Here is a 27,590-nt window from a genome sequence, read left to right on the forward strand (position 1 = left end):
ATTTCCTTCTTATTATGGGGTAACGGCATTCTAGTGATTCCCGCAATCCGTTCAGGGGTAATCCGTTTCTGTCCTTTACTTATCTGGTGTCCCAGATATATCACAGTTCTCTCAACAAACTGTAACTTGTTCCTGGACACCCGTAGACCCTTTTTCCCCAGATAATTCAAGAGTCTAATTGTATCTCCCCTCATTTCTTGTTCCTTGGGTCCTGATAATAGTAAATCGTCCACATACTGCATTAGTTGGGAATCATCAGATTGTGGATAGTCCACCAGGATTTGTTCTAGCATTTGTCCAAACAGGTTTGGAGATTCAGTGAACCCTTGGGGCAATACAGTCCACCGAAACTGTCTCCGTCTACCTGTCCATGGATTTTCCCATTCAAACGCAAACATATCTCTACTTTCCTCTTCTAATGGACACGTCCAGAAGGCATCCTTCAAGTCGATAACACTAAACCACTCATGGTCTGGGGGAATCCGACTCATAATAGTATAGGGATTAGGCACCACTGGGTGGCGGGTCTGAACAATAGCATTCAAACTTCTTAGATCCTGAACTAGGCGATAGGATCCATCTGACTTTTTCACTGGGAGTATAGGGGTGTTATAAGGTGACATGCATTCTTCTAATAGTCCGTCTCGTATTAAAGTCTCAATTACCGACTGTAGCCCTTTTCTCCCTTCCAAAGAAATAGGATACTGACGTTTCCTTACCGGCTGATGACCTGGTATTAATGTGACATGTAAAGGTGGGATGTCCAGACCTCCTCGATTTCCCTCCTTATACCAGACTCTCTCGTCAATCTGCCGTTCATCCTCTTCCTTTAAAGCGCAGAGGTGGACTCGCACTTCTCCGTCCACAGGGAGAGCACCCAAACCTAGGAGAGCCTGTAAGTCCCTTCCTAGGAGGTTAAATCCAGCCGACGGTAATAACAAGAGGTCTTGTACCCCTTCTCTTTCTTCCAGTTTCACTGTTACTTGGGGAATTATTGATACCATTCTGGGAGCCCCTTCTATCCCAGAAATTGTCAAATTACTTTTTACAGGCTCAGTTCCGATTGGCACAGTTATTACACTACTTCGTTCCGCTCCTGTGTCCACCATAAACATCACCTCTTCTCCCTTGGGACCAATTTTTAGTTTTACCAGGGGTTCCCTCTTATATTTGGTCCCTAACATTTGGAACCCCTGACACCCCTAATCTTCTTCCATAAGTTCGAGGGCACGCAATTCCCTCTTGTATCGGGGGCATTCCCTCTTAAAGTGTCCTTCCTCATTGCAGTAATAGCACTTAACGAACCTCCGGGGTCTTCCCTCTCTTGGATATCTTGGATTGTTTAGAGGAAGGTTTTGTTTTCTTTCCCCTCTGGATTCAGCATTCATCTGTCGGATAGTCTGTACCATAACCTTTGTCGCCCTCTTTTGATCTTCTTCTTCTCTCTGCACATATACTTTTTGCGCCTTTTTTAACAGGTCACTTAGGGGTTTTTCGCTCCAGTCCTCCTCCTTTTCTAGTTTCTTTCTAATGTCCTGCCATGATTTGGAAACAAATTCAATTCGAATAAGCTGTTCACCCATTGGTGTACTAGGGTCCACGCCCGCATACTGTTGGACATTCTTTCTCACCCTCTCCAAAAAATCAGTAGGGGACTCGTCTTTCCCCTGGTGGTTCCCAAATGCCTTGGTGAAATTGTGACCCTTTGGCACAGCCTCTCGTATCCCTTTAATTGTCCACTCTCTATATTGTCTCATACTTGCCAATCCCTCGGGTGTTCGTTTGTCCCACCTGGGTTCATTTAAGGGATATTTTTGTTCATGGGGTCTGGGGTCCCCAGGTTGTTCATATTCCCACATGAGGAGGGCAGCCCGTCGAATCATCTGCCTCTCCTGGGGTGAGAATAATGTTCCCATTATTGCCTGCATCTCTTCCCACGTATATGTGTTTGGTCCCAGGAATTGGTCAAGCTGTTCAGCCAGTCCTATAGGATCTTCTAATAACTTTTTCATTTCTTTCTTAAATCCCCGCACCTCTGTACTAGTTAGGGGAACATTCACATATCCCGTTCCCCCTCCCGGTCCTCCCATAGGAACTTCCCTCAGGGGATTTAGGCTTATTGAAAATTTTGATGGTCCTGGACCAGTCTGGGATCTTGTCCAGGGTCGGTTTACCGGTGGAAGTTTAGGGTCCGACTCCCTTAATTCATCCTTTTTTTCCCGGCCCCTTTCGGGGCAATCAGATTCATCACCTTTCCCCTCCGGTAATAAGCTTTCCTCGGGCGCAGTAGGCACGGGGGGAATATAAGGAGGGGGAAGGTTGTCCAGAGGTTCCCATTTCTTTTCTCCCGCTACCCTCAATTTAAAACATTTTGTTAAGGATCCTGGCCAGGGAACCCAACAAAATACATATGCTGACTCTTCTTGATTCACCTTTGGTCTCGAATTTACATATATGTTTAATGCTTGTCTAACCCAATCCTCATCAGATCCAAATTTCGGCCACCAGACCGAGGAACCTTTAATAGGTTGTTTCGACCAAAGGAGACAATATTGGACCATCTTTTTCTTGTTTTTGTCTCGATATCTTTTACTATCCCAATTTTCAAACATTCTCCCCAAAGGCCTGTCAAGGGGAACTCCCAGGAATTGTCCTGAATTTTCAGATGAGCCCTTAGATTTTGATCCTCCCATTTTCCCACCTAGATCTGTTTATCGTTGCTGAGGACCCTCTCGTTCTGGACCCTACTCCCTTCTTCTCAGACGCCTCGTCGGAGGTACTGTCCCTCCTTCGGTTACCGCCGAGGTTTCCCTGGGGTCTATCCTAGAGTCCCACGACAGGGTCCTCACGCCACGACAAAAGATCTATACCTGATCTATTACGTTAGGTTTTTTATCCAAACAGGTGTATCCCGTTACACCTGTTACCCAATCCCCACACCACAATCGTAAGTCGTCACTTACCGGTGTCTTCTCGGGGATTGAACCGTCACCCTTCTCCTCTCCGCCTTGTCGTGTCACCTTGTCCGGATACCACTCGCTCAAGCCGCCCGAAGCGACGAGCAAGGGACTAGGAGCTGCTGAACTCAGCGGGGTGCACCGCCTCCGATGTCCCTCTTTTCGCCTCCCCTCACGGCCGGAGTGTAGATCCCGGACGAGCCCCCATTTGTCAGAAATAAAACTTCTCACACATGAGTCTCTTTAAAACTGATGACACGACAAGCTTTATTTACAAGTCTGCAGAGTTGGACTCAACTGGTTTCTCACCAGTTAAGCCCCGATACATACAGTGCATTGATTTTTATACCCTTATTGTTTGCCCTTCCCCTTCTTATTAATACTGTTTTAATTGGTTAGTATTGCAAAAGCATTCTAAGTATAACTGCATTTTTAATTATCACGTTCGTTACGTACGCTGTGAACTCTACATACACTAAATTCTGTTTCTCACCCTTCTTATCAATCTTTTGTCTCCTGCATGTCTCTCACTATGACCATGAAAAGATAGGTTTAAAAAAAACCATATTCAGCAGAACCTTTTGTCCTTGACTGCTAGTAAACTCCCTGTCCGTTCTGGCTTCCCTGTTTATGATTAATCATCACATTTTAACTTAAGTCATTTTAACCTAAATTCTCTATATAACATTCTTCTTTGGCTTGGCTTCGCGGACGAAGATTTATGGAGGGGGTAAAAGAGGCGACTCAAAAATCGAATATTCATCATGCGTCTTTGAGTGAATTCGAATATTGAACTCAAAATAGGCTTTAAAAAAAAGAATGATGCGATGCCCCAGTGAACTTTACATTGGCCTTGAGAAGAAAAACAATGGAGCACATGGAGCCAGTTATTCATGGGGACGTCTCACAGCTGCGGGCGCATAGAGGGGTTCTTGTTTATGGAGACACAAAGATGAGCTGTTGCAAATATCAATGGCAATTCTAAACAGGACGGTACTGATAGGATCAGGCAGCCTCAGGGAGAGAGTCTAATCGCCAAAGCGCAAGGAATTCAGAAACCTCTTGGTTTCAGGGGGAAAAAAACCCTAAATTCTCGAGTAGGTTAAGATCTTTGATTCCCATATTATTTCAATGACAAGAGTAATTTGCACTTAATTCAAAGATCAATGCTTTGCTGTGAATGGAATGCCTTCTATTGTTTTGCTCTACTCTAAGCGGGTGAGTGTCCGGACCCGATTACCTGTACTGTAGTGGCAAGGAGCTGAGCTTTCTGCCACCTGATGGGAGTTTGAACCTCCTGAGCTTCTCTCTTGCGCGAACTTGTGAGTGTGCAGGAGCCGGGCCGAGTTTGACAGGAGCCACAGAATGAGCATGCCCACTTCTGCCCGACGGGGCAAGTCCTGCCTTCACTGACAGCGTTGTTCACTCGCACACGCCAGGCTTGGAGAGAGCGCCGCTGGCGTCCAGTCGCGCACGGCCAGCAGGGGCTTGAACAACTCTCGGCCAATCTGCCCCGGCTTCAAGCTGCGGCAAGAGCCGGACCGGCGGCTCCTTGACCTTGACCACAAGGTTTGAACGGATGCTCGCCGCTTCGGGGAGGGGCTGAGAGCCGCGCCAACGCCGATCCTTTCGGACTCGAAGGCACTTTCAAGTCGCGTGTGGGAAGCAAGCGGGCGGCATGGGGTGGAGCTGCCTGCCGAGCCTTGTTTTGGCGGCGGGGCTGGTGCCGCTGCTCGCACCCCGGGGCGCGGGCACGTGGGCACGCCGAGCCTTCCGCCACCACGCCGTCCTGGATGCAGACGGCAAGTATCACTTCAGGTGGAAGCACGACAATGCAAGCATCGTCTTCGAGGTGGAAGTGGAAACCAAGGGCTATGTTGGACTTGGGATCTCCCCCACGGGATCCATGGCTCAGTCCGACATGGTCATTGGAGGGGTCGCCAATGGGCGCCCTTATCTCCAGGTAAGCTGGAGCTCTGGCCCAAACCCGTCACCCGAGCGAATTGACTCCAGTCAATTGCGACAGCGAGTGGTCCTGTTGCTCAGAACCAGAGATCAGATCCGTCTCCGCTCCACGGGCAGCACTTTGGTCGGAGTCAGAGGGTCCCACCTCATCCGGGGGCTGCGTATCGGGGCAGGCAGCCCCTCCCGGCGTGAACTGGAGATATTGTATTCGAGGTTCTCCTTTCTTTCCAGTGGATGCTGCGTAACCTGCCGAGTTTCTCCAAATCCATGGGATTATGTTGAGGGAGTTATGCCTGTTGTCCTGATCAATATTTATCGCATGAAAATTGATGATGGCACTGGACGTCGAAGATTGAAGGGGGTGGGGGGATAAGATTAGGGATCTTTTTACCACATCTGATTTGACAACATAACTAGGAGTCAGAACCGATGGTGAAAGATCTTGCATTTGTAAATTGATCACATACCCTTGAAACACTCCTGTAGAAATTGACTGGTTTATGGGTATGTATTACTCACGCAGTGGTTTTCAAACTCACATACCACTTTAAGTATTCCATAAGCGCTCTGTGATTGGTAAGGGGTTGCTTAAGGTGGTAGGTGAGTGGGAAAAAAAGGTTGAAAATCACTGTTTTAATCGTCCCTGACTGACTCGTTATGTGCACCATTTCACATCTCCAAAGGAAATGGGCCAATGACAATTTCTCTCAAGCAAAATAATTCAGTAATAATTGGGTCTGGAGCAGTGGTTCTCAACCTTCCCTTCCCACTCACATACCACCTTAAGTTATCCCTTACTCATCACAGAGCACTTATGGCATAGGGAAAGGTGGAAAAGTTTGGGGGGGGGGAGGGGCAGCTTGAAAATCATTGTTTGTACGTATGCTACTGAAACTTAATGATCAAGTCTGCCATTCATGAATGACATTGTGTAGCAGGTCCTCAGATTGTATGAAGCTTGTACACTCCATTTATATTTTCTTAGAGTACAGATAGTTTTGATCAGCAATATTGATGAGTAAGAAATTGGTCTTTCCTGACATAGCAGATCATTTCTTTGCACTGTTGTTATAGGCTTGTCTTCAAAATGTAAATACAAAGCTCATCAATGATGTTTGCAACATTTCAAGGGATGTTTTTGAGGCTTGAATTGTTAGGGGATTGGCTGGGATAACCAAGAAAAATCATCCAAATAAAACAACATGGGAAAGGTTGACCTATTTGTCACTGTCTGTTTCACTGTACAATGGAAAGCTGGGTTAGTTTACTTGTGAGCAAGTGAAATTGGAAATGATGCATCACTGTATGAATTTGTGGTTTGGTGGAGAGGCCACAGAAACTTTGATTATGGGGAGGGAGTTTGTGATTGGTTGGTGATGATTGTGGAAATACTGTTTGAGGTCACTCGTGGACAATGAATTTTGCTGTTGTATGGAAGGTTTCTGGTGAGGATGCATTAAAATAGGAATGGAAACTATGATAGACGAGCAAGGAGGGGATGAAATACTGACAAACTGCCAGATGAATGGTGCTCATTAGAGGGTGGGAAAGAGATGGTCACCATGAAATTGCTCATGTTGGCTTGCAATTGCAAAGTAGAAATAATGCACTTCATAAATAAGGGAGTTGGTGTGGGATGGGGAGCACCCAAAATATGGTTAGATGGAGCAAAGTTAGGATACTTGGGCGGGGGGTGGTGGGGGGGGGGAGATTATTTGGCTACATTTTACTCAGAGAGAAGAATAACATGGTGAATATGTTCAGATGTGACTGTAAGATCAGTTTGAAAAGGAACTGGAGTTGGTGATTTTGGCAGTAGATGTAAGAGAAGCACAGTAAAGTAAGTGATTGATTCTGTAAAGAGAGAAGAAGCAACCTGAATGGATCAGTCACTGTGAAGCGCATTGCATCCTACAGCAAGATGGAAATAGTAATCACAGTTCAAGGTGATCAAATCATTTCAAATATTTTGTTAAAAATGCATTGTTTAAAAATGTTTGAGTGGGTCTGTTAACTTGGAAAATTTAAATACTTACAGTGCAACTGCAATCAAACTCAAAACAAGTTCTTCCTACTTACACCTCACTTTACTTTCCAGCAGAAATGAACCTTAAATTTAACATTGCTGTTCCTTTTTAATGCCAGCCAGTGTACATTATCCCAAATATGATGGTGAAAAATCACATGGCATTTTCACAGTTCTCCAACTATATTGAGAAGTATAAGATAACATGATGCAGATGCCATATCTGAAGCAGGCATCAAGACCTTCCATAACATAAATTAGGGCCTTGCAGATATTTAAGACAAGGTATATTTTCTCTGAGGCAGTATTTGGCAAAACAAAACCTTGGATAAATTTGAACTCTTTAAGTTTCAGTAAGGTTGCTTCTCATTTTTCTAAGCACCAAGAAGTAAGGAACCTGTTTGCCTCATATTTTTACACTTACAGGGATGCCTCTCTATGGATCAGTGAATGTGCCCTAGCCTTCCATTTTTGAATGTGCCCTAGCCTTCCATTTTTGGAGTATCTATGTCTAGAAAGTGCAGGAAAAGCTCTCCTAGACCAATATATTAAGAGAGTTGGGGAAGTATTTTCCACAGCCCCTTACATCAAGGAATTTGCAGAAGTTCTTTTTCCATTCCCAGACAATGGGGGAGCTGCAGGATATGAATAAGGACAAAAGATCCTTCTTTTCAGTAAGTCTTGGCCCCAATATCAGTTTCCCATTGTCTCCCTGTGCATCTTGTAGAATGTAAGACAGTCAGAGTAGGAATAAACCAATTGGCTTTTCAAGCTTGCCTTGATATTGGCCACAGCTTTTAAGCTTTCAATTTCTAATGTTTCCCTTGACTGAGAACACTCACCATCTGAGAATACTTACACCACAGGTTTTGACCTTTTTATTATGCAGTCCTATTTGTTTTAACATAGTTAAGCAATTCAGCATGCAAAATGTCCTTTACAAAGTTCAATGTTTGATGAAGGATATTGAGAATTTTTATTGTGTGCATTGATCAGAAATGGCATGCTCAATTCCCCTTTCTGGATTATCAAATGCTGGCATTTATGTATTGGTTTAGTATGTTTTTGACTAAATATAAGCAAAATATAAACTTAATGATATTTCTAAATAACTCTGGAACAAGAATTAATAAACAGTTGCATTTGAAAGTTTGATAATTAGAGCAATGAAATCAATCCAAAGCATTGACTTACAATATGAATTAAAGATAATAGTTCCAACCATGGAACTATTGGCTCTGAGTAAAGAAAGTAATAACTTGATTCCAAAGATTGGTGCTGATTTCAAACAACGGTTTTGAAATTCGATGACATTTAAAAAAATATGTTAAATAAGTTTCACCTCAGGTGACTCGCCTGACAAAAGTTGTAAAATATACACCCTCAAAATGTAGCAGTTAAGTACTATTCGGGATATAAGAGAGAAATTACGTACTATTTAATATTGAAGGATGGAATTATGCCTTAGCATATCTTATAGAATTTATAAAGCAGTAGACACTTTCCTAAAATCTTCTTTGATACATATTGTCTTGTGAGAAAATTACTCCAAGAAAATTTATATAGTGGCATTGAGAATATGTAAGAAAAAATTGTAAAAGTTGGTAAACCTAATTACTATGGAGCAAAGAGTTGTTCCTTGCAATAATTATGCTTAAGATTTATATCAATACGCCTGAGATTATCTGATCTCAGAAGCTAAGCAGGCTCAGGACTGGTTAGTACTTGGAGGTGAGACCACCAAGGCACATCTGGTCCTGTAGATTTCTGTGAGGGACGCTGGACAAAGTGGCAACTCTCTGTCCGCCTCATGGTGGAAAAAAGTGAAAAAATTTAATGTATGTTACATTCTAAATGTAGTATTAAGTGACAATAATAGAACAGTTACCTTTACCCTTTTACCTTTAATTTAATAAAACTTCCCAAGATTCTTCAAATGGTGGCTATCAAACAAAATTGGACATAAAGCCACATGTGAGATTGAACAATTTATCAAATGCTTAATTTAAATGGTCTATTTAATGGAGCATTTAAATGAGGAAGAAGAAGTTGAGAGATGGCTGGGGGAGGGAGGCTGGTGATGGAGATGATCCAGAATGTGGCTGAAGCAAATGATGACTGCATCAGTGATAGAAATATGAAAATTAAGACATGTAATTTGGCAGAATGGAGGAGCTCAGAAATTTGAGACTGTAGGATAGTACAGGAATTGTTCTGTTTTATTAATTTGAATTATAGACGGTACCGCAGCACTGTGTATTTTCCCAAATGTGAAATTCTGCAGTTTGCAGCACAATATCTCAATTTATCATTATTTGTGTCTTAAAAGGATTATAATACTTTGAACTTTGATGGAAAATTGACTAAGGATAACCATCAGGATTATCGGCTTGAATATGGCATGGAAAATAATACACATACAATCATTGCCTTCTCAAGAGATTTGAATACTTGTGACAATGAAGATAAGATTATAACGGTATGATGTTTCATTTCTACATTTTACTTACATTTTGATATGTGATATGCCTTAGCATATCTTATAGAATTTATAAAGCAGTAGACACTTTCCTAAAATCTTGTTTGATACATATTGTCTTGTGAGAAAATTACTCCAAGAAAATTTATATAGTGGCATTGAGAATATGTAAGAAAAAATTGTAAAAGTAGGTAAACCTAATTACTATGGAGCAAAGAGTTGTTTCTTGCAATAATTATGCTTAAGATTTATATCAATTTATATCAATAAACTAAATTAAAACCATAACATTGGGAAGAACTGTATGTGGAAAACTGCACTATATATCAAGTTTTTAATATTTTGTATTTTGGAATTAAGAAATCAAGATTGTGACATATCCACTTATTTTGACTAAGAAATAATACCTGTGGAAACTATGACTTGAAATTTCCTCTGGCTGAATAATTTTTTTTTTAAATTTTGTGTTTTTGATTCTAATTTTTCTGGGGGTGGGGTGGGGGGAAAGATGCTGGAAATTAGATCAAGTCTTTTCATTTTTTAAGCATTAAAAAGTTAATGTTGTAGCCGTCAGCTACGAAGAAACACACTCGCAGTGTGTGAGGTTAAGCTCTGTCTTTATTGAGGCTGGAAATGCTCCTTTTATACAATTGGAGTTCCTGCTGTTTGGTTGATTGGCTGACATCATTCGCACGAATAACAAAAACAGGATTCCCGTCTACGTGGACATTCTTGAGTATGAATACCCTTCTTCCCCAGCCTGATGTTGCTCTGTTAGCTGGGCAGCCTGACCAGCACCATTGTAGGGCTGCTGGTCTTGTACTGCTCCAGCTTCCAACTGCGCCGTTCGCTATGCTAGGGGTGGTGTTAGTTATGCCGGTGTTTAATACAGAGCATTGTGCCGGCCTGATCTTTGCGGTTGCGGTCCGCCGTCATGTTTTGTTTTTAGCACTCATTAGATTGCACTAATTATCACCTAATAATTACAGATTACAGGGAAGTTGGCTTGAAGACGTTGGGGAAGAAATCACCATAGTGCCTGCCATCAGTCACACAGCTAATGATATGAAATATTGTGTAGTGCATATTTTCATTGTTGGCAGAAACTGGTGCTTTTGATATAAATTTAAGGCATTTGTTATTATTGTTCACAAAAAGAGGCACATGCATCAGGCAGCTTTTTTAGCGTAACGGTTAGTGCAGCACTATTTCATTCCCAGTGGACCCTGGTTTGAATCTAATGCTGTCTGTAAGGAGTTTGTATGTTCCCCCCCATTAGTGTGTGGGTTTCCTTCAAGTGGTCCTGTTGCTTACCACGTTCCAGAGATGTTCGGTGTTAAAAGGTTGATTGGTCACATGGGTGTAATTGGGTGACGTGGGCTTATGGACCGAAAGGGCCTGTTACCATACTGTATCTTCAAGTTAAAATATTAAAAATTAAAGTTATGCAGGTTTTGTGAAAAGGGCATAGATGAAAGCATTGGCGCTGGCATGTCAAATGTCCTGCATAGATCTCATAGGATGGCTTTCTGTCATCACAATATTTTTTTTTAAATCACCTCAATATTTTTGACTAATTATAGTCCCTCTTTAAGCAATCAGTTGTGATGTGCATACAGCAATCCTTGTCCAATTGATCAGCTCACACTAGTGTGAGGCCATTTATAATCTGGAAGTCGATCATTCTAGTCCATCACGTGGGGTGCTGGGGGAGAGGAGGTGAGCAGAGATACTGGAGAGCCTGTCTTCTCCACTCCCCCTCATCTTATAGTAGCAGTTTGTGCCACTGGATTGTTGAATGGTATTGGCAAAGTTCATTAAGTGCTGATTTGCTTCCCTGGAGTTAACATCGCAAACCCTGTGTAAAGGTGTCAATGGAAACAAATAAAAGAATTTTTTTTAAGAATAGGAATTTGTGCTATGGTGCTACTCCTCCCCCCCCCCCCCACCACCCCCCCCCCCCCCCCCCACTCCCCCCCATCTTCCTTGTTAGCCAATTCGGCAAAGTTTTCAGATCAGATTGGACGCAACTGTGATAACTGCATGTGGTTGGTACACCAAAATAGCGGGAATTCTAGTTTCAAGTTAATTATGTGCTCCATGTTCCCATACTTTCCCCTTTGCATTTTCTTGTCAGGAAGTTTAAATGAAGAGACAATAATGTATGTAGATTATTAATAAGGCTTGTAAATCCAGCACTCCTCCCCAAGGCACTCCATTCCAACTTGAAAATGGTGCACTTATTCAAATCCTTTGTTTTCTGCATGTTGATCACCATCAGCTTAGAGGACATATAATGGGATCCATTGCCTTGGACTGTAAGCTATTATGTGGTACTCTATTGTATGCTGTAGGATGTCCACGGGCTACTTAGTATCCTGCTTGTTGCATCCTTCAAGAAGGCTATAATCTTTAAAACAATATTCTTTTATAAAATCATCTTGTGCCCCTCAGTGTTTTGTTTTCATTTTCATAATAATTGATTGCAACATTTTCCCCAACAAATGATAGAGTAAATGGTCTGTAGTTACCCATTTTTACTCCCCTCCGATTTCTTGAGTAGCAAGGTGAATCTTGCTGATTTCTGGCCTGTTGGAACTTCAAATCTGGAAGATGATAACTATTGCACTATTTCTGAAGCCATGTCTTTTAGAATTTTTAGGTCAAAATGCATTCTATTTTCTAAACTAAAACCAGAAAATACTGGAACTATCCAAACTCGTATTTGTGAAATTACTGGCCATTTGGACTGTGCCATCACAGCTATTAGGAAAGTCTCACCCATGAATGGTCCAGAAAAGTCTACATGAATCCGATCCCAGAGTTTGGGTGGCCATTTCCATGGGTTGGCTTAGGCTTGCAGCAATTTTCATTCTCTTACAGTTGTTTCAATGTCTGTCTGTGGAGAGTCACCAGACTGCATCCTGGCCAGTGCCTTCATTTGTTCCATTCCTGGATGGTTATGGTGCAGTTTTGATAACATGGTAGTTTGCCATTTGGCTGGAATAATTGTACAGGTATCCCATAGTAAACATCCTTCGTCAACTGATATTTCATGGCAATGTGTGTGGTAAGGTTTTAGATCGTCTGGGATGACTTCAGATTTGGGTCGCCCATTAAGAGTGAAGTATAGGATCTTGCTTAATGTGGCCTCTTTTTGGGTTTCCTTTCTGATTATCTGGGTTGTAATGGGCAGTGTTGATGGCAGCTGCCTCTGCTGTCCATTTAATAATTTCTTCTTATTGTTTTGTCTTGGGTAGTGGCATGCGTGATAAGGTTTAGTGTTCCTGGTTTATGTTTTATATCATAGTTATACACTGCTAGAACTCTGGCCACAGCTAATACTGGTATACCTTTGTGTGGCCCCAGGATTAAACTAAGAGGCTTGTTGTCTGTGATCTGGGTGAATTTTCTTCTGTAAATGTATTGGTGGAATTTTTTACACCAAAAATTATTGCCAATCCTTCTTTTCTAGTTGGGCGAAATTGCGTTCGCTTGTGGTTAATGTTCGTGAAGCATACGCAACTGGTTGCTCACCTTTTCCTGTGATTTGGGATAGTTCTGCTCCTAGACCCACTGATGAAGCATCCATGGCTAGTGTAACTTCTTTACTAGGGTCGTAGTGGATCAGCACCTTGTTTGTTGACGTTAGGATTTCCTTTAGTTGATCAACTATGTGTTTAGTTTCTGTTTTCTAATACCATGTTTGATCTTTCTTGAGTAATTGGTTCAGAGAGCTGCAGAGCGTAGACATATTAGGGATATGTTTTCGGTCGTGATTAACAAGTCCTGGGAAGGACTGCAATTCCGATTTGTTGGTTGGGTATGGGGCTTTGTGAACAGCTTCTCTTCCTACTGGATTCATTTGCACCTCCTTGTTGTCAATTGTAAACACAAGATATGTTACTGAGGGGCACATGAAAGAATATCCATTTGTTCTTTTGTAATCATATATTATCCTGTTGTAGTCTGGTTTAAAACCTTTTCAAAGTTTTGTCAGTGTTCACTGTCGTTTCAGCCCGTGATGATGGTATAATCTGGGTAACAGCCAACCAAGAGTCCATATAATAATTTGTCCATTGTTGCTTGAAAAATCGCAGGTCCTGCTGTATAGGTGAATAGTCCCAGATGGTATTGATTGTTACATATTTCCTTTTTCTTGTCCAATTCTATCTGTTGAGATGCTTGTGACAAATCTAGTTTTGTGAATTTTTGCCCTCCATTTCATGCTTAGAACAATTCTTCCCCCTTAGGCATGGGGTATTCAGGTATTTTGAGTGATGGATTGATGGTGATTTTGTAATCTCACCATTTGTTTTTCGTACAGGTATGATGGCTACTGCCCTACCGCTATATTGTATTGGTTCTAACATGCTTTCATGATATAGTCTGTTTAATTCAGCCTCAATTTTTCTTTTCATAGCAAATGGGACTGTTAAGGCTTTGAAGGATTTTGGTTCTGCATTATCTTTTAATTGCAGTTTGGCTTGAACACCTTTGATTTTACCCAATTCTTGTTGGAAAACCATGGCATGGTTGTTAAGGATTTGGTCATGTTCTGGCTGGGAGGTGTCCGTGTGGTTTACATTTAGTATTGAACAGGCCAGTCTAGGGGAATGTGTTGTAGCTAGTTTCTTCTGAAAAGTGCTGGTCCCTGGGTATCTACGATGTAGAGAGAGAGTGTTTTTGGTTGCTATTGTTTGTATTGTACTTGGACCGTACATTTTCCAAACACTTTAGTTCTGTCTCCTGTAACAGACCTTAGAGTTATTTCAGTTGTTTTTACCGGGAGACGTGGTAGCAAGCATTCCTTTACATGTAACCACATTAGGGACACCTCTGCTCCTGTGTCTAACTCCATCTACAGGTGGTGTCCATTTGATTTTAGCCTTATAAAGATTGTTGTGTTTCCTCTGTTTATTCCTAGGATGTGTAATATCTCAGGAGCTGAAATTTCAGGAGCTTGAAGCTCATTTGTTGGGCCATTATCATCATTGTTGCTAGGTTGCCTCTCTCTCTCTTTCTTTCTCTCTCTCTCTGCAATTGTTTTGACTTTAGCTGCTTGTTTATTTGCAGGTCACCTGTGCTTTAAAAGTGGACATTTAGCTTTGATATGTCCTTCTGTTTTGCAATGGTTGCATTTAGAATTTTTTAAGAAACAGTTTTCTGGTCAGTGGTTGTATTTCCCACAACAGAAGCATTGTTGGCGGAACGACTTCCCGACAAGTAGGTCTGGTTGACCCACATCCAAGTTTTTGACTGCAGGTCTGAATGGCAGATAGTCTTGTATGCAATTTGTAGTGTAACACCATCACCATTGCTAATAATTTTTATTGTTTATTGGATCTTCCACAATATTGTGGGCTACACAGTAGTGGTTAAACCATTCTATGTAGTTATCGCAACTCTCTTCTACTTCGATGAATTTCCTGAACTTTCCCTCCACCATCTTGGTGCACTTTCAGCTTGATCTTTTGGCAGGAATTTGTTGGAGTTGTTAGGTAGTCGTTTTCTACCTTTTGTTTTCCTTCTCATGGTTGGTGCATGGAGTATGTGTAGGGTTTGTTTCATTCTTCGTCGCCACTTTTGTATATGCACTCACACACAATTAACACTTGGAGATGTGATGCTTTCTCATCCTTTACTTCTATTAGACTAACATGGCTACCAAAACACAGGGTTTTTAAAAATATATATGGAAGGGTGACATCATGATGTGGGCGTCATAATGTCTAGCAGAGGGTGGGCTTATGCCCAACAATACTCAATATCTTGCCCTTTCAAATGAAGTTCCTTAAAAAACTTTTGCAGAAGAGATATAGGTAGTGTTTGAAAGAGATATCGCACTCTTGGAAATGTATTCATTTTTATCCAATTAACTCTTCCCAATAATGTTATTGGTAATTCCATCCATTTTTCAAAAATCTTCAACTTCTTTTTAAGTAACGAGGTATAATTTAACTTGTATATTATTTAAATTATTAACTACTCATATCCTTAAATATTTTATTCCATTCAACAGCCATTTAAATAGAGAATCTCTTTTACACTGTGTATAATTACTCCGGTAAGTGGCATAATTTCACTTTTATCCCAATTTACCTTGTATCAAGATACTATTCCATATTCTTTTAACCTTAAATATAATTTACGCAATGAGGACCAGCCCATACAGATCTTAGGGGTGGCTCTGCCAGGCAGGTGAGTGCAAACAGTCAGTGCTCCTGAGCCTCCATTCAGACAGCAATTGAAAATGACGGAACAGCAGTGTACTGTTGATCAACTCATGTGCAAAGTCCAGGCGCTCACCTGTTACTTCACCATGGATCTGAGCCACAGTGACCACCTGAAAGGGAAGAACTTTTCACGTTGGGGGTGGAGACACAGCTGCAGCCATACACCGTTGCACGCTGGTGCCAAATGCTGGTATCACTGGAGATTTGGAGACAAGGCTCAATGCTCTGTGCTGCCCTGCTCTTGAGTTAAACAGCAGGGAAATGCCCAAGCCAAGGACTAGGTGTAACGAGTCTTCCTGGTTTGGAGCTGCACAGTCATCCACTATTTCACATTACAGAAAAACACCAGGGCATTCATTTTCTAATAGACACTGGAGTGGAAGTTCCCCTTCCATCAACGTCTGATATCCATGGTACTTCAACTACCATTCAACTACTAGCTGGCAATAAATCGCCCATTTCTACATATGAGTGAAAGATCACTCACACTTAATCTTGGCCTGTGGCATGTTTTTAGGTGGGTTTTTTATCATTGAAAATATTCCCACACCCATCATTAGAGCTGATTTCTTATGCGAGGACTGCTGATGGATCTCAAACACCATAAACTTATTGGCTCCACTACCAGCCTCACAGTTCAGGGGGTCATCAGTGATACACAACATGTCAATCCGTCTTTTATGACCACGACATCAACTAAACATTTTCATGCCCTTCTTTAAGAATATCTGGAGATTACTCGACCAGATGACAAGCATACCGAGGTCAAACACTCTGTCACTCACCATATACAAACACGTGGACCACCCTTTTCAGCTTGGCCTTGGTGACTCACCCCTGATCGTCAGCAGATTGCTGAGGCTGTATCTGATCATATGCTTGAACTGGGAATCATTTGACAGTCTGACAGCAACTGGTCATATCCCCTCCACATGGTTCCCAAGAAGACACTGGGAGAGTGGTGTCCATGTGGATAGTGCCCTAAATGCCTGTACAGTGTCTGATTGGTTCCCCAATCCTGCATCCCCAGGATTTTTTGTCATCTCTTAGATTGATTTGATTTGGGCATACCCACTGGAGCCTGGAGTTGGATTTGAAAAGCTCAGATCAGCAGGAAGCTGTTTGGGCAATAGAAAGTAAATGATCCAGGGTATTAATTCACTTCAACTTAGCAGTCTGGGGATGGAACTATTGACTTGAGTTCCACACTGTACATGCAACAGTGAGTAGGAAATTCACTACTAACTAATTTTTATTTCCTACAGATTAATGTCCATAAAGTTGCAAGTAGACATGTCAAATATCAGGCGGCATAGGTTTACTGAGTGGAGAAAAATTTAAAGAATATGTGCGAGGCAATTTTTTTTACAGTGGAGTTGGCACCTGGTATGTGCAGCTAAGTGAGATGGTAGAAATATGTACAGTCACAACAATGAAGAAGCATTTAGACTGAAACTTGAAAAGGGAGGGAATAGAGCGATACAGACTAATTGCAGGCAAATAGTATTAATTAAATTGGTATCGTGGTTGGTATAGACAATATGGGCTGAAGGGTCTGTTTGTGTGCTGTACTGTTCCATATTGTAAACTGTTGGAGATCTGTGTGGTACCTTATCATTTACCTAGCATGTTTGGTAAATGGCTGATGGAGACTAGTATTTCAACAGGCTTTTGAGTGTTGTAACCCAAGGCATGATTTAAAGTTTTTAAGTGACAATATCGTTAATAAGCGTAACTGAAAAAAAAGTCCAGAAAAAATCTATAAAAACAAGCTATTATGAATTATTTGTTTAGGTTGAAAGAAATTCTTTGCTTTAATTAATTTTGATCACAAATCAAAATATCAGTCAAGCTATTTCTTTTATGCTTATCTCATTGGAAGGAAAGATTTATGTAACTCATGAAGCAACTACAATAATGCTCCTTTCATACTACTCAAGATGCTAACTTTACAATTAGAAACATTTCATTCTTCCAGCTGTGGACTCTTCAATCATTTTCAGTAATGGGTCATTGTTAATACTGAATAGCTTGTCAATTAGCAAGAACACAGGTCAGAGCAGACTGCATGATGGAGAAACAGGAAGACCTATTCATCTGCATGACAACATCCCAATGTCATGCTAGATGGTCAAAACCATGATTCAAGTGAACTGCATCTTTGTTACTTTCATCCAGAAGTTTCAGACTTGAAAAAGCCAATACTATTAAATAGCAATGAAGGACATGTAATCATCTCTCTTACACACACACACACACACACACACACACACACACACACACACACACACACACACACACATAGACACACACACAGACACACAGACACACACACACAGACACACACACAGACACACACAGACAGACACACACACAGACAGACACACACACACACACAGACACACACACACACAGACACACACACAGACACACACACACGCGCAGACACACACACGCGCAGACACACACACACACGCAGACACACACACACACGCAGACACACACACACACGCAGACACACACACACACACACACACACACACACACACACACACACACACACACACATTCCGATTCCCTATCACAGTGCTTGTGTTCATGTAACCTTTTTTTAATTGTTCTATTTTATTAGTTATTGATGTTAATCTCTTATTATGCTTAGTTTATAAATTAAACTTTATCATCGGTGTGTATGTATAGGAAAAAAAAACATAGTGTGTGTATATATAGGGTTTGCTGGGGGTATGTATGTATGTATATATTTTGAAGACCACTATTTAGCAAATGGTAAGTTTCTTTAACAGTTTCAATATGAAATTGCTTTTGTCTGCTGTAAGGCCGACAGATTCACTTTAAGCAGAAATTGCCTGAAGCACCTCTTAAAGTCAGAGAGAGAGAAGCCAAAGAGAGTTCCCCCCAGAGTCACTGAGCGTCTGTAGATTCGCCTCCAGCCCTTCCACACAGCTTCCGCAGCCACACAGTGTCCAGTCCAAAGTATTTGCAACTCAAGCTCCAGATCCGAACCTCCAACATGGTCAGGAACCCTTCGGCACCCCCTTGCATCCCAGTTCCAATGCTTGGAACCCCTTAAGCCAGTTATGAGCCATTCTCCTGCAGTCTGCAACCCGGAAAGTCTCCTGACAGCAATTTACAGCAGTCCACTGCCTCCATGGGTTCCTCACCTCGAGTCGCCAGCCGCATGCATGGGTCTTTCAGCCACAGAGCCCTCTTACTGGTCTGCCACTGTGGTGACTGTCCTGTGGGTCATCTCCTTTACTTCTCCTTCTTGGCCAGGGGGTGGTCTCCCTGTTTCTCACTTTGCCAGTCCTCCACTTACCTGTCGTCTGCAACCCCTTATGGAGGCTGCCAATGAGAAGCACTGCCGTCTTGGGCACAGGTCACGGGATTTTAGTAAAACTTCCGTCAGCTTCTTTAACAGGCCATTCAGAACCTGTGCAGAGCTGACGGCAGTTGACCAGGTGGTTGGGACCCCATGGGAATGCTTTATCTCCTCTCTTCACTCCCCACCGATATGCAGCAGGGCTGCCATTATGAAGCCACTGTGTAGGTTACATCAAATAATAAAGATAATCTTGATGGTCTCGGGTGCTGCCTTTAACATGTTCATGGCAGACCATCTCCTCTCACTGCCATTGAATGTATTCCTGTATATAATCACATTCTCCTGTGCTTTTTCTTACTCTTGTTGATTATTGTTGATTATTTGCTCTGGCATCAGGGTTGATTCTTGGATAACATTTTGAAGACTCCTACAGAATGTGCCCTACATTTTGGGTTTCTGTTTGAATGATAGATTCTCATAACTTGACCAGTCTTCCAAAATTAATAAACAAAACTTCTAAAAATAGTGAATCATTTAAATATTGACAGTACCGAGAGCAATCAGATTGATATATCATTGAAAAATCTTAAGTTTGACTTTGTTCATTCCTTGTGACTAGGATAACACTGTGAGGGTGATTTGGGCTTATCATTCTGATGATGTGGGACAAGGTGGTCCACAGTATCACTCATCAAACCGTGGAAGGAAAAGTCTTCATTTGTTGAACCCTGAAATGGACACTTCAATACCCAGTGATGTACTTACATTCAATATACAACATCGTATCGTAAGTACACATCAAAGATGTAATAGCATCCACTTTAGGATTATATTTTGCATATAATATTAATTAATTAATATTCTTTTTTCCCTTGCAAAAACATACATATATCTTATTAATAGAATAATATTAGAATAATATTTTAATAGGTTTATTTTGTTTAAGACAGGTCTTGATACCTAACAAGGACACAATGTACTGGTGTCAAATCTTTAAGCTGCCAACCTTGACCAAAAAACATCATGTAATAAGGGTGAGTAATGAGGCAATCATTTTTTTTTGTCACCATATTAAAGTAAAAGTGATAATTTTAGCAACTTACCACAGCTCTGACTACAGGGCAGTGGAGAACAAAATATTGTTTATATTCTCTATTTCTTTATAATCTAACATTCAACAGGTTATTGTTTTGAATCTGTTCAATATGCTTAACTGAATTATAAGGGTTTATTCTGATTTTGTTGTGAAATTCAGGAAAATGCATGGATGATATGTGTGGCTTTCTGGAAGAATTGAGCAGTTTGTCCTTTGGAATAGATATGCAGTTGGGAGCAAACAAAAAAAAAAATAATTCCAATATTTTGCAAAGCACAATGCATAAATTCTGAAGAATGATGAAGACCAAAAAGTGAATTTAATTAAAGCATATGTGCCTGTCCAATTGTGTCAAATGCACTTTTTTAGGTGAGATTTTAAGTGATAAATCTCGAGCCTCTCAGGTTAATGTTAAAAGATTCTATGCTAGAACATAGAACAGTACAGCACAGTATGGGCTCTTTGGCCTACAATGTTGTTCAAATCTACCCCATGTCCATCAACCCTTCCTTCCCTATATATGGAGAACATAAAACAGTATAACACATTATTATTTCAAAGAAAGGGCAGATTAATTGCCTCCTCAACTGCCAGAAATGAAACAGATGATAGAGTCATCTATTTCAATTATGTTATGCGATCATGTTGTGGCAAATTAGCTGCTCTTTTCCATATTACTACAATACTTGCATATCGGAATGTATTTCAATAGCTGCAAAGCTCTTTGAAAATATGTAAATAAACACATTCTTCTTAACTTCTCAAGAAATGAAGCAATAAAATAAATTAAATGTTACTTGGGTTGAATCATAATCCATCTGTTGTCATCTTTATATCTGTGTTTAATTATTAGATTTCTATATCTGTTTTAGTGTCTGCCTGATATTACTAGACTTTGTCTTTAAACTAGTAGTCATGGAAAGTACCTTTTTGAAACTGAAATGAACAGTGTTAAAATTACAGTAGAGTGAATGCATTATACATCAGTGGAAATAACTAACTGTTACAGATTCCTCTTGGGAAGGCACAATTCTAATTGGGTCTTTAAGATGACAACATAAATTACTCTCTTCCCCTACATATTTCAGTAATTTATTCCTGGACTATGTCATTAATTCTCTGTAATAAGTCACTGATACATTGGTGCTTAAATAGTTAACAACATGCTGGAGTGAACAGAATTTATTTCTAGCCATCTTAAATCCATTTCTACATTGTTTACTTTCAGCTCATTAATTGTTTGCAGTTTTCATCTGTTTGGTTTTGCTTTGAGTTTCTCCTTCAGTCTCTCTTTAATCCCTTTCCAATATGAGGGTAAATGCAAAATATGCACAATTCCTCATGCCCTCATACATGCACAGTAAGTAATAGTCAAGAGAAATGATTAGACTGTTAGGAAGATATGTTTTAGCACCCAGCATAAGCCAAAAGATTAGTCCTGAGACCCCACCAGATCAATTGTGTTTTAATTACTAAATTGAAATGTTAATACAGTGGAGGTCATTGAAAGATTAAATTGTGTGAAGTGATCAGAAACTGGCAGAATGCTTCTTGCAGGTTTCTTTCAATGGGCAAGTTTTTATCAATGTGCAATGGAGGATATGCAGCCATCTCCTTTGGTTGTTAGAAACATTGGTGAAGTATTCATATAATTTATACAATGTATTTTATTACTGGATAAAGTTATGCGACTTAGATGTGTTTAATATTGCCATCGGTAAAGAATAGATCTGAAGAAACAATGTTAGATGGTTGAGGGATGAAATGGACTTCATGACAGTAATTTATTAATTGATATACCACCATAAGATTAAAAATATTGAAGGAGTTAAGTGACATAAATTGTGATTAGCGCACCAATTAGTGCCACACTTTTATAGTGCCAGCAACCAGGGTTCGAATCCTGCACTGTCTTTAAGGTGTTTATACTTTTTCCCCTTGTCTGCGTGGATTTTCCCAACGTGATCCAGTTTCCTCTCATCCTTCAAAAACCTACTGGAGGTGTAGGTCGATTGCGTCTAATTGGGTGGCATGGGCTGACTCTATCATCTGTTTCATTCCTGGCAGTTGAGGAAGCAATTAATCTGCCCTTTCTTTGAAATAATAATGTGTTATACTGTTTTATGTTCTGCGTATATAGGGAAGGAAGGGTTGATGGACATGGGGAAGATTTCAACAACATTGTGGCCCATACTGTGCTGTACTGTTCTATGTTCTAGCATAGGATCTTTTAACATTAACCTGAAAGGCTTGAGTTTTACCATTTAAAACCTCACCTAAAAAAATGCTGTATGTCTAAATTTTTAAAAAATTGTCATAGAACTTTAATAGTATGTTGAATTTCCTGGTAATTACTTAAACAATTCAATGTACTGTGGGAAAAGACATCAAAGTAAAGGAACAAAAATTGGACATGGCTTGTTAGTTTGGGTTTCTTGAGATAAAAGGCAAACAGAAATTTTAAATTGGAGGTAAGAGAAAGAGAGGCATAAAAGAGTCCATTCATAGTTACTGAGTGTCCATGGATTTGCCTCCAGTGCTCCTGCAGCTGCACAGAATCCAGTTTAAACTATTGGCAACCCAAGCTCCAGATCCACACCTCTGATATGATCACGAAGCCTTGCCCTTCAGGAGCCTTTCTTGATCACAGTAACCTGTCAAATCCCAGCTCCGTTACCTGGTTCCCATGAGCCATTCTCCAGCAGCCCACAGCCTGTGTGAGTCCCACAGCCACAAGTTACCTGCAGCCTGTGTGGATCCTTCAGCTGCTAAGCCCCTCACTGGACCCCTGTCCTGGTTACCTTCCCTGAAGGGTCATCTCTTTCTCAATGTGGGGTTGGGGGGGTGTTCTTCCTGTTCTTGGTTCCCAGTGCTGGTCCACTTCACCCCTGAGTCTGAACTCCTCTTGTCTGCTGCCAAGCACAAGTGTTGCCAACTTGGATACAGACCTCAGCAGTTGCAGGATTTTACTTATAAACACTGCCAACCATTTAAAGCCTGTGCAGAGCTTCCAATATCAGGATCAGGCAGTGGAACTCTTTAAAACCGCGCTGTGTCTCTGCTCTCCACTCTCCCGTGTCTGCACCAGTGGAAGCACGGCATTACTGTGGCACCACCATTGTTTTAGTTACATACTTGTTACATATGTACATGAACATGTTATATCCAGCTCATCATGGAAGGCTGTTCTGTGATTTCTAAAGGATTACTCAAAATGTTACATTTGATGCTTCAGGTCAGTGCAATACTAGAATGCAGTGCTGAAGCAGTAATACACTGATGGATTACATGTTAAACTATGGCCCCATCTGTCTATTCACCACATTTTCAAAGAACAAGACTGAAACTATCAAATGTGATTCACTTTTGAAAAATTCAAATCTAAATCATGAACATGGAGAGCACATAAACAAGTTTAGCATAAAAATTGCTCTTTATTTGGTGAATTTTTTTTGGTCAGGCTAATGAAGATCATTGGCAATGTTCACATTTATTGCCTTTCTCTATGTGCTTGCTCTTTAATTCAAGCAATTGTTTAATTTTTCTTTCAGCATTATTTGGCTCTAGCTAATTTCTCATTCTTTTAGCAAAACACAAAATTAAATTCATCAGTGTAAGGCTTTAATCACAGAGGTGGACAACTTAAACAAATGTTGATCTATTAGCAGTCTTCCACTAAGTTGTCAACAACTTTGCTGTGTTCTTGTTTCCTGCACAAGTGTTTTTATAAATTATTTCATTCCCCTTGTTCTTTCTTTGGCTTGGCTTCGCAGACGAAGATTAATGGAGGGGTAATGTCCACGTCAGCTGCAGGCTCATTTGTGGCTGACAAGTTCGATGCGGGACAGGCAGACACGGTTGCAGCGGTTGCAAGGGAAAATTGGTTGGTTGGGGTTGGGTGTTGGGTTTTTCCTCCTTTGTCTTTTGTCAGTGAGGAGGGCTTTGCGGTTGCTGCCCGCCGAACTGTGAGGCGCCAAGATGCGCGGTTTGAGGCGATATCAGCCCACTGGCGGTGGTTAATGTGGCAAGCACCAAGAGATTTCTTTAGGCAGTCCTTGTACCTCTTCTTTGGTGCACCTCTGTCTCGGTGGCCAGTAGAGAGCTCGTTGTTATTACACCACTAGGTCACCAGGTGAGCCACCTGGTGACCTTGCATATATAAACCGATGGAGATTCATCCCCCCTTATTCTGGGCTAGGCTTGCACAGAGGCAAGACCTCAAGACCTAACTATATATTAGTCTATTAAAACCAGCATTTTACCTGCACTCTGCTTCGTGTGATTTGATGCTAGTCGCCATCACCCCTAAATTAGCTTTGAAACAGCCAAAAAAATCATCCTTTCTACTTCAGTGGTGCAAAGCCTTTACAGCATCAGCAATTGGGTCCGGACCGGAGTTCGAATCCCGCATTGTCTGTAAGGAGTTTGTACATTCTCCCCTTCCTCCCACCATTCAAAATATACCACGGGTGTAAGTTAATGGGGTGTAAATTGGGGAAAAATGGCCGGTTACCCTGCTATATGTCTAAATTTAAATTATAATCAATTCAATGAAAAGTGAAGATGCAAACATACATTTTTGAATTTTTAATTTCCACACATTCATTTCCATACATTCATTTCCAAGATTCATAAATCTGAGCTGGGAATAGTTATTTTCCATCTTGAAATAAGGAGGAATTATTAAAATTTCCACAGCGTGATTTGGGGCAAGTACAGCAAAAGATAAGAATTGTTGATCTTGCATGATTAATCAGTTTTGTAAAAAAAACCATAGAAGATAGGAGCAGGAGTAGGTCATTCGACCCTTCGAGCCTGCTCCGCCATTCAACAAGATCATGGCTGATCTTAAAGTTCAGTACCCCGTCCCCACCTTCTCTCCGTAACATTTAATACCCTTACACTGAAGAAATATATCTAATTCCCTCTTAAATATATTTAATGAACCTGCCTCTACTGCCCTCTGTGGCAATGAATTCCATAGATTCACCACCCTCTGGGTAAAGAAATTCCTCCTCATCTCGGTCCTAAATGGTTTGCCTATTATCCTCAAACCATGGCCCCGGGTTCTGGATTTTCGCATCATTGGAAACATCCCATCTGCATCCATTCTGTCCAGTCTTGCCAGAATTTTATATGTCTCTATGAGATCCCCTCTCAATCTTCTAAACTCCAGCGAGTACAATCCCAATTTGCGCAATCTTTCCTCATAAGTCATTCCTGCCATTCCAGGTATCAGCCTGGTGAATCGCCTCTGCACTCCCTCCATTGCAAGAACATCCTTCCTTAGATAAGGTGACCAAAACTGCACACAATACTCCAGGTGTGGTCTCACCAAGGCTCTGTACAGCTGCAGTAAGGTATCCTTGTTCCTATACTCAAACCCTCTTGATATGAAGGCCAACATACCATTTGCCTTTTTAACCGCCTGCTGTACCTGCATGCTCGCCTTCAGAGACTGGTGTACAAGTATCCCTAGGTCTCTCTGCACTTCCCCATCTCTTAATCTATTGCCATTCAAATCGTAATCTGCCCTCCGGTTTGTATTACCAAAGTGGATAACCTCACATTTATCCACATTGTAGTGCATTTGCCATGTATCTGCCCAGTCCCTCAGTTTATCCAAATCACACTGGAGCTTCCTGAGCCCCTCTTCCGTGCACACAACCCCTCCTAGCTTAGTGTCATCTGCATATTTGGAGATATTACATCCAATCCCCTCATCCAGATCATTAATGTAAATTGTGAACAGCTGGGGTCCCAGTACAGATCCCTGTGGCACCCCACTGGTCACCGCCTGCCACTCAGAAAATGAGCCATTTATCCCAACTCTCTGTCTTCTACCTGCCAGCCAGTTCTCAATCCACATCAATACTTTGCCCCCAATCCCATGAGCCTTGATTTTGGAAGCCAGTCGTTTATGCGGGACCTTATCGAAGGCCTTTTGGAAGTCCAGGTACACCACATCCACTGGCTCTCCCCCATCTATTTTGCCTGTCACCATCTCAAAGAATTCCAATATATTTGTCAAGCACGATTTACCTTTTGTAAATCCATGTTGACTCTGTCCGATCCCTTCTCTGCTAGTCATATGCTCCGCTATTACATCCTTAATAATGGATTCCATCATTTTGCCCACTACTGATGTAAGGCTCACCGGCCGATAATTCCCCGCTTTTCTCTACCCCCCTTTTTAAATAGTGGGGTAACATTAGCTACCCTCCAATCCATGGGTACTGATCCTGAGTCTATCGAGTTCTGGAAAATAATTCTTAAAGCATCTGCTATCTGAATGGCCACTTCCTTGAGTACCCTAGGATGTAGATTATCAGGGCCTTGGGATTTATCTGCCTTCAATCCCATCAATTTCCCCAAGACCATGTCCTTAGAGATACTGATTTCTTTCAGTTCCTCCCTTGCATTAGTCTCTATGTTTCCAAACATCCTTGGGAGGTTATTTGTATCCTCTCTTGTAAAAACAGAACTAAAGTAAGAATTTAATTGGTCTGCCATTTCCTTATTCCCCATTATATATTCCCCTGATTCTGACTGCAAAGGACCTACTCTGGATTTCACCAATCTTTTCCTCTTGACATATTTATAAAAGCTTTTGCAGTCGGTTTTTATATTTGCCGCAAGCTTACTTTCGTAATTTATCTTTGCTCTCTTGATTAATCCCTTTGTCCTCCTTTGCTGCATCTTGAACTGCTCCCAGTCTTCGGTTGCGGTACTTTTTTTGGCCAATTGATGTGCTCTCTCTTTGAACCCAATGTTGTCTCTAATTTCCCTTGTTATCCACGGTTGAGTCACCTTTTTTGGTTTATTTTTATGCCAAACCAGTATAAACGATTTTTGCAATTTCTCCATTAGATCTGTGAATGCTTTCCATTGTCTATCCACAGTCAACTCCCCCATAAACACCACCCAATCAATCTTACTCAACTCCCGTCTCATACCATCATAATTCCCTTTCTTTAAATTCAGGACCTTAGTCTCGGTTTTAATTTCATCACTCTCCATGTCGAGTGAGAATTCGATCATATTGTGATCGCTCCTACCCAAAGGGCCTCGCACAACAAGATTGTTGATTAGCCCCTTATCATTGCATAATACCCAATCTAAAATGGCCTGTTCCCGAGTTGGTTCCTCGACATATTGGTCTGGATAACTGTCCCGTAAACATTCAAAGAATTCCTCCTCCTCTGTATTTTTACCAATTTGACTAGTCCAATCTATATGCAAATTAAAGTCTCCCATGATGACAGCTGTTCCCTTATTGCACGCTTTTCTAATTTCTCTTTTAATGCCATCCCTCACCTCTACACTACTATTTGGAGGCCTATATACCACCCCCACTAAGATTTTCCGCCCCTTGCTATTCCTCAGTTCTACCCATATAGATTCCGCATCTTCTGAGTTAATCTCCTTCCTGTCAATCGTGTTGGTCCCTTCTCTCACCATCAATTCTACCCCACCCCCTTTTCTTTC

The 27,590-nt window shown here is 41.1% G+C and overlaps 1 protein-coding gene across 4 annotated transcripts in view; it reads left to right on the plus strand.

The window, feature by feature from the left end:
* moxd1 (monooxygenase, DBH-like 1) overlaps positions 1-27,590 on the plus strand; it is a 199,835-nt gene that overhangs the window by 124,849 nt on the left and 47,396 nt on the right. For 2 of the 4 annotated variants that reach the window (XM_069887034.1, XM_069887032.1), the window contains exons 1-4: positions 4,433-4,920; positions 9,278-9,427; positions 19,626-19,793; positions 19,957-20,040. In XM_069887034.1, coding sequence (XP_069743135.1) covers positions 4,636-4,920; positions 9,278-9,427; positions 19,626-19,793; positions 19,957-20,040 — 687 coding nt within the window. In that variant the 5' untranslated portion in view covers positions 4,433-4,635. Of the gene's footprint in view, positions 1-4,432; positions 4,921-9,277; positions 9,428-19,625; positions 19,794-19,956; positions 20,041-27,590 lie in introns of those variants that run through there. The other 2 variants (XM_069887036.1, XM_069887035.1) reach the window with 1 other exon arrangement.

The sequence above is a fragment of the Narcine bancroftii genome, chromosome 6 (assembly GCF_036971445.1).
Source record: "Narcine bancroftii isolate sNarBan1 chromosome 6, sNarBan1.hap1, whole genome shotgun sequence".
In the NCBI taxonomy this organism is placed as follows: domain Eukaryota; kingdom Metazoa; phylum Chordata; class Chondrichthyes; order Torpediniformes; family Narcinidae; genus Narcine; species Narcine bancroftii.